Raw genomic sequence first — 12,657 nt, forward strand, 5'->3', positions numbered from 1 at the left:
ACACTTCTTACAGAAAATGCAACCAAGATGTTACAAATACCTGTCTATGAGTGTGGCAACAATAAAATCTCACCCACTTAGTTTCTGCCAAATCTTGATTTGACCAACAGCGTATACAGTAGAAGGTAAGGGTACGATTGAGCGCTATTTCTTGTGTTCCTCTTGGACCCAGAATATATTTACCACAATTGTTACACAAAGCTCTAACATACAGTGAACAATAACAGAAAGGACAGATTTTAATCCTAGGATTTATACGTGCCGGCAAGAGCTTATTCACTTTTATAGAACTGAGATTGCAATCATTTCCCATATAGAGTTAAAAAGACGTCTTAAGAACTATACCATATATGAAAAACACAACATCTAATTTTTTTACAACAGACAAACAAACTGCTGCAAGCAATGAAACAGCTTATTTTAGTTTCGTTTTACTCGTTGACAAAAACCAGAACATTTAGCAAGAGAAACCGCATTCCAAGAATTCTTTGCTAGTACAAGGAGCTTTCTGGGTCCTAAAGCTCCTAGAAACTCTCAAACAGCCTCGGAAGAATTAAAAATGGTTAATTTTCTGAATCGAGCACAGTTTCCAATGCATTACCAGACAATATCTTACACAAAACAAACAAACAAACAAAGAATGATCAGGGTAAATTAGAGCAAGAACATTTGCAAACAAGACACAGAAACATAAAGGGTGAACACAGCATTACAAAGAAAAGACAATTTTACACTGCAGTGCCGGGACTCTAACCCGTTTAGGGACTCTAACCCTTTCTTGGCAGGACTCTAACCTGCTCTCTTGTTTACACTGCAGTGCCGGGACTCTAACCCGTTTAGGGACTCTAACCCTTTCTTGGCAGGACTCTAACCTGCTCTCTGTTTACACTGCAGTGCCGGGACTCTAACCCGTTTAGGGACTCTAACCCTTTCTTGGCAGGACTCTAACCTGCAACTTTCAATACCTGGGACTCTAACCCAGCTTTAGGGCTAATGCTGAGGCGTCCCCCAGCTCCCTTTTGGGCGATAGCGTCCTATCCCCACCAACTTAATTACTTTCTTTTATAAACTGCAGTTCAAAACATAAATACCTCTTAATTTGAAGCAGGAGGTTCTTGTCCACCGTTGCGCAGATCCAAGGGGTCTGGGAGACTCTGCCGACAAAAATTCAGTCGGGGGGCCCTGAGAGCGTCCCGGCCCCTTGGGTCCTGGCTCAGGAAGACCCCCGCTCCTGGCTGGCTCGCCAAATTGATGCCAATTTTATGCCCCAAAACAAGGCGCGGAGAAACTGCTCAGAGACAGAATTTCAGTCTATAAGCAGGAGGTATTTATTTCACGGCCGGGGAGCAGCCAGGTCGCCCTGGACAAACTGCTCCAACTCGAGAAACACACAATCCAACTTTTATACAATTTTCGCTAAGCAATTACATCATATATTATGAATATTCATTACATTGCAACATCTACTTTTAATATTCATGATAGGTGGAGTTGAGGCGGAGTTAGAGGCGTGGTCCTTAATTTGGGGAGAACTTCGGTGGGAGTTCCGGTCTTCCTTCATCATGATCCTCATGTCCTTTTCATTATCATCCTCCTAAACTTTTGAACCTTCCCTAATTTGGGTAGCTTCCTTATGAATTTGGCAGAGAGTTTCGGTATTTGGCACCAATACCTAATTTCTTGGCATGTCCCTCTCTTTATCTCTTTGGTTTCCTCCCCATATGTCTCTTTTTGTGTGTACTAGCATTTTCTGTTCATGTTTATGTTCTCTTGTGTCAGAGCGACCTGTACCTCAGTGAATTTATTGCCTCCGCTTTCTTAATGCTGAATTCTATGTGCCTTGCTAAAGCTTGCTTCTACATTTTGTGCTTAACTCTTTATATTGCTTAAGTTCGCTTTTCAGGTGTTACCTGGCTTCAGGCAGGAATTCCATCCTGGAGCCACTGGCATTGGCTCCATGGGACAGGGGAAGCTTCTGGCAGCTTCTAACAGAAGCCACCCCTGTAGCCCCCCCGCTACCAAAACCCAGCCACAGAAACCCACTGCACCCAGTTACTTCCACTTGCCCCAGGATGGTTCCAGTTTCCATCAGGATGATCCCAGTCACTCCCAGTCACTCCCAGTTTATGCCAGTTGCCCCCAGCATGCACCCTGTCACTCCCAGTTACTCCCAGTTGCTTCCAGCATGATCCCAGTTGCTCCAAGGATGTTCCCAGTTGCCTTCCAGCATGGCCCCACTGGCTCCCAGTTCCCCCCTGCATAGTTCCAGTCACTCCCAGTTTGATCCTGGTCACTTACAGTCGCTCCCGCTATGATTCCAGTATGGTGCTGAATCCCAGTTGCCCCCAAGGTGGTCCCAGTTGCTCCCAGCCACCCCCAGGATGGCTCCTTTCACTCTCAGGGACTCCCCATCTGAGTCCAGTCTGGCCCCAGTCACTCCCAGTCACTCCCTGGAGGATGCCATTTGCCCTCCGCATGGTCCCAGTTGCTCCCAGTATGATCCCAGTATGAGTCCAGTCACCCCCAGTATGATCCCAGTAACTTCCAGACACGTCCAGTAGGAAGCCAGCTTGATCCCACTCATCCCCAGTATGGCTGCAGTCCCTCTCACACACTCCCAGTATTATTGCAGTCACTCCCAGTATGACCCCAGTATGACCCCAGTAGGGGCCCAACTGCTCCCAGTAGGATCCCAGTTGCCCCCATCATGGTTCCAGTTGCTCCCCTTCACCCCTGCTATGGTTCCAGTCACTCCCAGAATGATCTCAGTCACTCCCAGCCTCTCCTCACACCACTTGTGCTCCACTCCCTTCCCCAGCCTCGCTGCTCTTCTCTGCTCCTGCTCCAGCCCCTCCAGGGCCTTCCTCAACTCAGGGGCCCAGAGCTGGACACAGCACTCCATGGGTGGCCTCACCAGTGCTCACTCCAGCCCAACAATCCCTTCCCTGCTCCTGCTGCCACACTCTTCCTCAGCCAGGCCACCATCCAGTGGCCCTCTTGGCCACCTGGCCACACTCTGCCTCCTCTTCAGCTTCCTGTCCATCCCCACTCCCAGCTCCCTTTCTGCCTGCCTGCTCTCCAGCCACTCTGGCCCCAGCCCGGGGGGCTGACGGGGCTTCTTGTGGCCAAAGGGCAGGACCCGGCCCTTGGCCTGCTTGACCCTCATCCCCTTGCAATCAGCCCATGGATCCAGCTTGGCCAGGTCCCTCTGCAGAGCCCTCCTGCCTTCCAGCACATCAGCACACCCCCAGCTTGGTGTCAGCTGCACATTTGCTGATGGAATGCCTGGTTCTGCAGCAGCTGCAGATGCTCACCCCAGCCTTTAGCCAAGCAACTGGAGTTCTTGGTACAGTCAGTGCTGCTCCCACATTAGTCGTGCAGAGTTCCTGGTGTGACCAAAGGGACACTTCACTACCCCACCCATGACACAAAGGCCGAGGAATGGGAATTCCTAAGAGAGCAGAGCAGCCTGTGGAGCAATGGGGGTGATGTCTGATCACAGCTGCTTTCCTGGAGATGGCTGAGCCCCAGCTCCCAACCAAGCACCACACAGACACCTGCTCACTCCCCTCCCAGGGAGGTGGGAGAGAACTGGAAGAGTAACAGTGAGAAAACTCGTGCGTTGAGACACAGTTTATTAGGTAGTACACAGATGAGGTAGAGATGGGTGTTGGGGCTTGAAGAGTAGCTGGGGAGGTCTCTGCTGAAGGCTGGGAAACCACGAGCAGGAGAAGCCATGACACAAATGGTGTCACTCTGGTTTTGCTGACCGCTGCACCTTCTTCTTGGGTTTGCTGCTCTGGGTTTCACCTTTTTGCAGTGATGTAAAGCGTTTCAGATCAGCCTTCGGCAAACAGCCTTTCCCCATCACAAACACCCGTGGGCTCTCCTGAGATGGCTTCAGGTTAAGAAGTCTAGGAAGAAAGGGACTGGTATTAGCCAGATGAACATTTCCAGCCAGCCAGCCGCTCGCCTGTCTCCTCACAGAGCACAGTGTCACATCCTCTCTCCAGGCAAGCAGCAAGCAGCAAATGAAACAGAACTGCACTGCCTGCCATGGAGGCAGCAGAGGTGGAAGGGCAGAATCACAACCAGTTATGGGCCTGGGGACCAACTGCAGCACACGGGGTTCCAGGTAGAGAAGGAGGCTGTGCTTGCCCCATAAGGAAGCATAGCTAGGGACTGGCTGGCCCCTTGACAGCCGTTCTGGATCTCCCATTCCAGATTTTGAAGCCGGGTAGGAGCTTAGTGTTTCATACAGTGTCTTTTCCCATTGTCTCCACACAGATCCACAGACATCTCCACAGACATCTGGCCTTGGCCAGATGATCATCTCTCTGTGCTCCTGTATGCTGTGTGTTCCTGCTGCCTCTCTGGGGCTGGCTGTCGCCAGGGCTGCACGCTCACCCACCCCAGTCAGAGGGACTGAAGGGAGGGTGTCAGAGGATGGAGCAGGCTCTGCTTGGTGCTGCCCATCAACAGGACAAGAGGCAATGGGCAGAACCTGATGCAAAACACGTTCCACCTGAACATGGGGAAGAACTTCTTTCCTGTGCAGGTGACAGGTTGTCCAGAGAGGGTGTGGAGTCTCCCTCACTGCAGGTATTCCAGAACCCTCTGGACACAATCCTGTGCCATGTGCTCTGGGATGACCCTGCTTGAGCAGGGAGGGTGCACCCAATGGCCCGTCCTGTGATACCCACCAGGAGCATGGATTGGAAAGCACATGGACATTTCCTACCTGCACAGCATTTCGGCCTTAAATTCCCCCACACACGTTGGGAAGAATTTCACACGGAAAATCTGATTCTGGCCAGCAGGGATGGTACCGCAGTGGGGCTCAATGGAGAACAGTGGTGGGTCCTTGACAGGAATTGGAGAGAATTCCGGGGAGGAGCTAAGGCCCTTCGAAGAGCGGCACAGCTGCTTTGAAAGGCGCAGACTTGGCTGGGGCTGACTTGGCTAAGGCTGAGTTGACTCGAGCAGCAATGCCTGCTGCACCAGCCTTGCACGATTCCTTTCCCAGAGATCCTCAGCAGTAGAGGACAAGAAATCACCTGCAGGAGGAAAGAAGACATCTTTCAAAGACAAAATCCTTTGTTTCCAACAAGTCTGCCTCCTGCTGCAGGTGGATAGAAGAGAGCTGGGATGCACTTGGAGTGCCTCTGGCCAAGTACTTTCAGCAGGAGACAGAGCAGCTGGGAGCAGGGTCTCCACCTGCAGCACACACTCCCATGCCGGGGCAGGAGGCTTGGTTTTAGACAGTGACTTTGCATTTGCCCTGGAGTGGGGAACTGCATCCAGACAGCGGCTGCAGGGCAGCTCACTTGTTCCACCCTGGTTTTTCCCAGTCTCAGAGACTTCCCAAAGAGGTGCCCCGATGTCCCCCTTCCCAGTCCTGACCCAGCACATGGCTGTCCCTGGAGCCCAGGTCAGCTCCTGTGCAGAGCACAAGCGGCAGAGCAAGAACAGGAGGGGCTAAAAGGCAGACAGGGGGGAAGGAGAAAACTCTCCAGCTGCAGCTGGGAAGTGGACAGGGATGAAAAAACAATTAATATTTTGGGGTGAAGTGGCAGGGTCTTCTCCCCAGGCCCTCAGCTACCAACTGAAATGGCCCAGGCACCACCCAGAGCCAAACACTTACGTGTCTGAGTGGACGAGAACGGCCTCCCAGAACTCTTTGATGGTATTTCCTCCTCCAGATTCTCCTCCCAGCAGTATTTCAGGGCTACATTCCCTGTATTGGACATCCGGAAACTGAAAAACAAGGAGGAGGAATAAAAAGCAAGTACTAAAGTAACACTGTCTGGTGGGCTCCTGGTACCACCTTCCCCAGGCAACTCTGCCACGTTCAGAATTGCTGCCCTGGGTGGCCCAAACAAAGTATTTCAAAGTCTGCAAGTTTAGGAGGAAAGGGCCAACACGGTGCCCAGCACTCACGTGCTTATCTCTGTCTGGAAGAGCTCAGTCTGCTTCAGTTGAACCTCGACCGTGTCCAGTTTGAACTCGGCGTAGTCAACCCGAGCACTGAGGACAAGCTCGACCTCGTGGCTGCTCCTCTCCACGATGGTGTGAGGTGGTTCCGGGACTGCCTTGACCACCTGCAGGCAGAGGAGGGAAGAATCACTGAGCAGAGCCCAGAAAGCCAGGCTGAGCAGGGAAACCTTTGGGCCTCCAAACTTGGCCGCATAGAAAGGACATTCAGGTTTCTTTGCCTGGAAAGATGACAAAATTGGACTGGTGTACTACAGCATTGGTTTCTACCCACTGATCAAAGCAGTCACCACCACGGCTATTAATACACCCCTGGGGACTATGGGCAGCTGTCAGTCCCTGTGCTTCAACCCTGTAGAGCCTCTGACCTTTTCCCTGGTCCCCTATAAATCCAGCAGGTCTCAACATTAGGATTAAGTTCCCCTGCTGGAGCCCTGTGGATGGAGAAGCCCAAGACTGACTAGTCCTAGAAAGAACTTTTTCCTTCTTGTCTTAGGAGAAAGTGCTCTCCAGATGGTACATGTGGGGTGGGAGCTGGCTGTGGGCATTTTGGGATGTGAATTATCTCCCTGGGAAAGTCTCCAACTGCTGATGCCCTGATGGGGAAGTTGGGTTTACAGGACTCACAATGATTCAGAAACTCAGAAAGAACCTTCACCAAGATAAGTGTGTTTGGCAATAATGACAGAAAAAGCAAGACTTTCTGGAGATGATGCTTCTCCAGACTCCTGCGTACTATCACACAGGGCCTGGGCTGCTCCATAATGAGATATCCCCCACAATACAGAGGCCACAACCAAAATCTCTGGTGTCGGTGTAGGCAGAGCTCAGAGCTCACTGGTGTACGCACAAGAGCACTTGTGCTGCTCTCCCCTTCGGAACAAGAGACAGAATGCAGTGGAATTAACTCCTTGTGGGTGACAAGGCACCAAATCAGATGAAGAGACTGTCAAATGGGATAAAATCAAACGTGACCTCCCACTCAACACGGGCTGCAACACTCGGCTCGTGGCACAGACCGGCAGTTTGCGTGTGGATAAAGGTCTCTTGCCCAAAGGCTTCCCCCTGTGGTGTGAGCCCACCCGCTCACTGCGCATCCGCCTCTCCCCAAAAGGCACTGCTGGTGAACCTCCCGGCTGGAGCCAATGCCCAGGGGAGGCAGGAGCTGCTCTGCCAGCAGCGCTGGTGCTCTGCTGCTGTCGGCAGGTCCTTTTGCAGCAGCTCGGTGAGCTTTTGCTGCTGTGCTTCTTACCCTCCGCTTCAAAGGCCAGTGGGCTCCCGGGAGTCTCTCGGTGGTATCCTCCCACTTCTCAGTGCCCATTCTGTCGTCCCAGTCGCAAACCTCCTCTGGTGGCAGCTGGTATTTGATCTTGGCCACCTTACAGTTCACAGAGTGCCTTTTGATGGTGACCGGGACCTTGGATTTCAAGGTCACTCTGATATCCTTGGCACAGCCAGGCTGGAGGTGTCCCACCTAGGGAGAACCAGAGAGTCAAGACCAAACTGGAATCACTGGCAAGGGCAGCACTGACAGCAAAAGGGACTGATATGGCGAGCAGCTGTGCTGGGAGTCAGCACCTCAGTGAGGATTTATGTGAGATTTGACAGAGCAAAATATGAACAGAAGGTGCCACCTCTCAGAACGCGGAGCCTTTTCTGCTGGGCTGACAGCCCTGCCCCAGCAAAGACAGGGATTGCATCTCCTGCATGGCACTGGAACGGGCTCTCACTGGTATGTGGTGACTCCCTGCCAGCTCCCAGGAACACCAGGAAAGGGCCTGAGCCACTGAGAAAGGCAGGGCTGTCCCAGCTCACCTTGGGGGAGAACTGGAACGGGGCATCTGCCAGCAGCCACTCAAACCGCATCACCTCCTCCTTGCTGCGGTTGGTGACTGTGAAGGTCTTGTTGCAGAGCTCCCCGACTGCACGCTCCCCAAACTTTATGTGATTCGCTCTGACAGCTGTGAAGAAGAAGAGCAAGAGACCTCAGCATGCAGTGATGTCCATCCACCCCCCTCACTTTAAGAGACACGTGTATGTTCAGCTCTTCCTTCCTCCAAGCCTCCCTCCCTCCCTCTGGGAGGTCCCCAAGCCCGTGGCTGTGCCTGTGCCCAGCGACAAGCAGCACAGCACACACTGCTCTGTGTGCACAGCTGGCAAGCTCACAGGCCCCCAAGTCCAGTGGGTGACAGCCCAGCCCTGGCTAGAGAGAGGACACGCATGACCAGACATTTTCCTCTTCCTCGCTCTACCTTGGCAGCCTCTCCTCTCTTACCCTCAATGATGTCGTCCTCCAGATTGCCCTCAGCATTGCTCTCCTGGCTGTCTTCTGCTAGTCCAGGGAGGTTATCAAGGGTGAAGTCATCATTGTGGCCTTCACCCACCAGCTCTATGTCGATCTCACTGTTGCCTGACACTGGCACACGGATCTTCCCTTCCAGACGTTGGGCCAGGGTGGGTTTGAAAAACACGTCAAACTCTGCTGATTGCCCGTGTTCCAGGAGCAGGTAAGGCTTCTTGGCTGCACGGCAATGGGAATCAGAGTTAAGTGATAGAGCTGTACAGAGGAAATATTTCCCTGGGCTATACGAGGAATAAGAGGTTGGAATCAGTTGCTTCTAAGCACAGGTTCTCCCACCAGTGGTTCCAGACCCTCTTCCTGTGTTCACAAGACTATGCCACCATCACACATATCACCACTTAAGCGGCTTAACCTCAGGTTAACGCCCAGCCCTCATTCCATCTGCTTCCAGCCAGCTCCTGCCATACAGAAGGCTGAGCCAAAGAGCGGTTTTGGCTTCTGCTGGCTGGCTTGTGTGCTCAAGGGCTGCCTCCCTTCAGGCTGGTACCTTCCCACACGCAGCAAAGACCTCAGCCAGTCCACTGAGGTGGTGATAGTCCCCCACAGCTCAACCCACCGTGTCTCGAAGAACAGAAAAACTTCCTACAACTTGCTAGGAGGAAACCCTGCAAGGAGTCCACAAGAAAAGCTCGGGGGACAGAGAGACCAAGGAAAGAAACTATGTCCAACATGTGGCTGCTGCTTAGACAAGCCAAGAACAGGGCACACCTTTTCCCTCTGTGAATGATCACGCTGCACAGTTAATGAATTTACCTTTTCCAGTGGAGTCCTTTTCCATGTCTGCAGTGTGGAAGGCACGGAGTGCGGACTGCGTGCTTTTCAGGAAGAAAACTCCCTGGTCATCCATGATATGAACTGTAAACTGAGAAAAGGGAACACGGAGCACAATGACATTGGTGTGAGGAGAGGCTGGCACGGGGGTTGAGCCCGTACGGCCGCTGGTCCAGCACGGGGAACCCAGACCACCTCCCCACCTCAAACACAGCGCCCAGCACAAAGGTTACGTGAAGTCACACAGGGAAAAAAGGTTGTTCAGAAGCATATGGATAGAACTGACATAGAGCCAAACAGGACAGTCAGTCACGAGCAGAATGTAACAGAACCACAACTAAGTTTAATTAAAATGGAGTCAACCAGTATCAAATGCAATCTCATGGAACTGGGACGTCACCCACACCCACATGAGAACAAAATGTGAGCTGGGAGACGGGGGAAAAACACCCCACCACCTTTCTTGTCTTGTGTTCAACTGACAAGGAAAGACTGGACAGAAAATCACAGTTTTTGGGACCTTTCCTCCACAGGACAAGCACTTGTTCCCAGCCCAGAGCATTCCCCGAGCAGGTCCTTACCTTTGTGGGTATGATGCCATTGTTACGAAGGACCAGGGGGAGTGTCTGTGAATCCCCCAGCAGGAGCCTCCTGAAGCGCAGCACAGGGGTTCCTCTCTTACTCCGAAGGCCCGGGCACTCGACTGTCACCTGAGGCACGTGCCCCTCTCCACTGACAGTGAAGGTCAGCTCTTGGGGTTTCATCTTCACAGACCTGCTGGAGAGGCACAGAAACCATTTCAGCCAGAGCCTTCCAGAATAACAGTTCTAAATAATTTCCCTCATTTGAATCATGCCGTACAGCAGATAAATAACGAGGCACCAGATGAGACGTGGCAAATCCTCTGGCTGCAGTGATAGGAGACATGCAACAAGCAAAAGCACACCATGAGAACAGTACAAAAGCAAGAAGGGAAAACCAAACCAACAGCACCGTCAGTAAAGGTTATTTCCAAGGATCCTAAAGAAGGAATTGCTTGTTAGGGCAGAAAGCTGACTTCCCTGTTCCAGTTCAGCCACGAAAGGCTTGGGGAAGGGCAGGTCAGAGCCCCAGTACACAGGTGCCAGGGAGAGGAACTGGGCTTCTCTTTGATAAGAGCTCCAGTCACTCCCCTGATAAAAAAATAGCTTAATGTATGCGTGAAACCACACAGGATCACTTCCTTTTACACAAATAAGGAGGAAATCTTGACTTGCTGGCACAGAAACTGCTTCATCTGAGCATTTGTCCTTGGAAAGCCCCAGCTCAGCTGTTGCACTTGTCAGTAACTTCCAGCTGGCTACCTGAGGCCCTCTCTTCAGAGTCCCTCACACAGCCTGAAGTATCCTCCTCATTTTCCTGCTCTGCTCTGCCTAATGCTTAATGCCTCCTAGATATCTCATGCCAGGTACTCTGCCTAAGGGCACTGAAAGCATTAGAGGCACCAAGAGAAGAGGCAGCTACCAGAACGGTCCCCCCAGTACTTCACGGGGTCACTACCTTTTTGGGCTAACAAGGGAAGCTGTGAAAGTGCACTGGTAGTCCTCCTTTTGTTCTGGAGTGAAGGTCACTGTAGCAAAGGCGTGGGATAAGCCAGGAATGCTCATCTCGACAGGATCCAACTTGAAGATGTTGCTGATGAGGCTGTGAGGCTTGGGGGGAACCCACAGTGCAGTGTAGTGTCACATCTTTCAATGTGACCCAGTACATTCCTAGATGCATCCCTGGGAACAGCCCCAGACAGCCTGTCTTGCTTCATGCTTCCCTGGGCAGGCTCCCTCCATGCCAGGGGATGCTGACCTTGCGCCAATGCCCAGGCGAGCAAAAGCTTGCTTTGAGGGCTGGGCAGCCACCCCAACACATGTGGGAGGTTGGGATGGCACAGAAACCCCTCAAATAACCCCGGACTGGCCTTTCAAGAGAAGGAAAAGCCAGGAAATGCTCTGCTTTGAGCTCTGCCCCATCGGTCTGTAACAGCCCCTCTCTGAGTGTGCTTTCGAGAGATGTTCAGAAGGATTCCCACCAAAGACCCAGAAGCGTGAGCCAAAATTTGCTTGAGAGATGTGGAATTCAATGCAAGTGCCCCCCTGGCATTGCTGCTCTGCCCTGCAGTTCGACCGGCACTGAGCTGGACTGGTCCAGCTGGGCCAGAGAACACAATGACTCTGGAGAACAAGGCAGGCTCTCACATGGCCTTTAGAGAGCAGCGCTCACCTTGGCCTCTTGTTCTTACCTCTCCAGGCAAGGCTTTGATGGAGAGCACAACGTCACATGGGACACTGCTGCCATTGGAGATCTTGAAGCGAGCCGTGGCCCGTTGCCCAACCTGAACTTTGGTGAAGATGAATTTGTTATCATCTCTGATGAACACACCGTTGGCCTTGCACCGACTGTAACGTCTGGTGGAGATTGACGTTGCTGTGGATCGGGTACTGCTCAAAGATGGACGTGACATCTTCAACAAGCGCTGCAGACAGACCAGAGGAAGGGCTGAGGCTGGAGAACCTCTGCTGAATTTACCTGGACCCAGTTGGCCTCTCAGAAGGCTTGATAAGCCCTTTCTGTCCAGGTGACTGCAAAACCCAGCCTTGGATGAGAGAGCTCAGTCAGTGAGGATGGAGCTCAGTCAACCTCAGTCTTAAAGGGCATTGCTTTCCTTTTATGCTTCCACACATCCCTCCCAGCCTCTCCCCACTGGTGGACTTGAAAAGGACTGCAGCCTCTGAGGATTTTAAGGTGGGACTTCAGGACCAGGGTGCCTCTCTATCCAAGTAGCAAGTTTAGGTGCTGATCAGCAGCAGGACTGCCCACGGCAACCTGTGGACAGCACGTACCTGGGAGGCAGGACTCGGCAGTCAGGGTAAAGGGAATGCCGAGGGGATTGTCCTTGGGGTCTCTGTTGCTGATGTCAATGTACAGCTGCTCCTCGCATTTCCCCTCTGCTCCTGTGTTGCAATCCACTGTGATCTTCTGCTGGCTCCCAGGACCGACGGAGCCGGAGCAAGGGGACACCGTGAACACGCCTGCAGTGAGCTGAGCCTGCAGAAAGAGCGCCAGGACAGGCTGATGCCCAACAGCCGTGCCCTGAACACCCCCAGCAAGGAGGATGCCACGCCTTGGCCTCCAGCTGGGCCCGAGCACCCAGTGGCAGGGCAGGGAAGGATGACTCCACGGCCCAAAGGCAGCCCCAGGATGAGATGAACAAGCCAGGAGGAGCTGCACGTCTGTCCCGAGTGGCAGAGAGAAAGGAGTTGGGGTGAAGAGAATGAAGGTGGTAGCTGGGAACCTTCAACCTCCAGGGGTACAGGAGAGCAGAAAGGACTGAGAGAAATGCCGGGAGAGAGGGAGGGGATTGGGAAGAAGAAAAAGCAGAGCTGTCAGTGCTCTATGGATTGGGAGTTCAGATGGGGACAGTTTGCTCCTGTGGTGTTCCCAGATCTGTGCTGGCTAGCAGCCACCAAACACAGGACCTGCTCCCCTCTCTTGACCCC

At 52.6% G+C, this 12,657-nt stretch overlaps 1 protein-coding gene across 4 annotated transcripts; it reads right to left on the bottom strand.

Moving 5' to 3' along the window:
• Nucleotides 1-3,622: 3,622 nt before the first annotated feature.
• LOC135406014 (hydrocephalus-inducing protein homolog) lies at nucleotides 3,623-12,112 on the bottom strand. 4 transcript variants are annotated; one of them, XM_064640533.1, is made up of 12 exons: nucleotides 12,001-12,112; nucleotides 11,400-11,633; nucleotides 10,667-10,818; nucleotides 9,709-9,904; nucleotides 9,110-9,218; nucleotides 8,270-8,515; nucleotides 7,810-7,955; nucleotides 7,247-7,468; nucleotides 5,941-6,101; nucleotides 5,645-5,757; nucleotides 4,742-5,057; nucleotides 3,623-3,914 (listed from the first exon to the last, which is right to left on the bottom strand). In XM_064640533.1, the coding sequence occupies exons 2-11, from the start codon at nucleotides 11,619-11,621 to the stop codon at nucleotides 4,963-4,965; spliced, it is 1,662 nt and encodes a 553-aa protein (XP_064496603.1). In that variant the 5' UTR covers nucleotides 11,622-11,633; nucleotides 12,001-12,112; the 3' UTR covers nucleotides 3,623-3,914; nucleotides 4,742-4,962. The 4 variants fall into 4 exon arrangements, with proteins under 4 accessions (XP_064496603.1, XP_064496606.1, XP_064496604.1 ...); XM_064640536.1 differs by lacking the exons at nucleotides 10,667-10,818; nucleotides 11,400-11,633; nucleotides 12,001-12,112 and adding an exon at nucleotides 10,121-10,255 and having other exon boundaries at nucleotides 9,709-9,901; XM_064640534.1 differs by lacking the exons at nucleotides 10,667-10,818; nucleotides 11,400-11,633; nucleotides 12,001-12,112 and adding an exon at nucleotides 9,989-10,165 and having other exon boundaries at nucleotides 9,709-9,901.
• Nucleotides 12,113-12,657: the final 545 nt, after the last annotated feature.

The sequence above is a fragment of the Pseudopipra pipra genome, chromosome W (assembly GCF_036250125.1).
Source record: "Pseudopipra pipra isolate bDixPip1 chromosome W, bDixPip1.hap1, whole genome shotgun sequence".
Taxonomy (NCBI): Eukaryota; Metazoa; Chordata; class Aves; order Passeriformes; family Pipridae; genus Pseudopipra; species Pseudopipra pipra.

Coding starts and splice junctions, on each gene's coding strand:
- LOC135406014 (XM_064640533.1), bottom strand. CDS start 11,621: ATGTCACGTCCATCTTTGAGCAGTACCCGATCCACAGCAACGTCAATC. Junction 9,905..10,666: donor TCCCTTGTTAGCCCAAAAAG/GTAGTGACCCCG, acceptor GTGCCTCTCCAG/CAGGTCTGTGAAGATGAAAC. Junction 8,516..9,109: donor AAAGGACTCCACTGGAAAAG/GTAAATTCATTA, acceptor ATTGCCGTGCAG/CCAAGAAGCCTTACCTGCTC.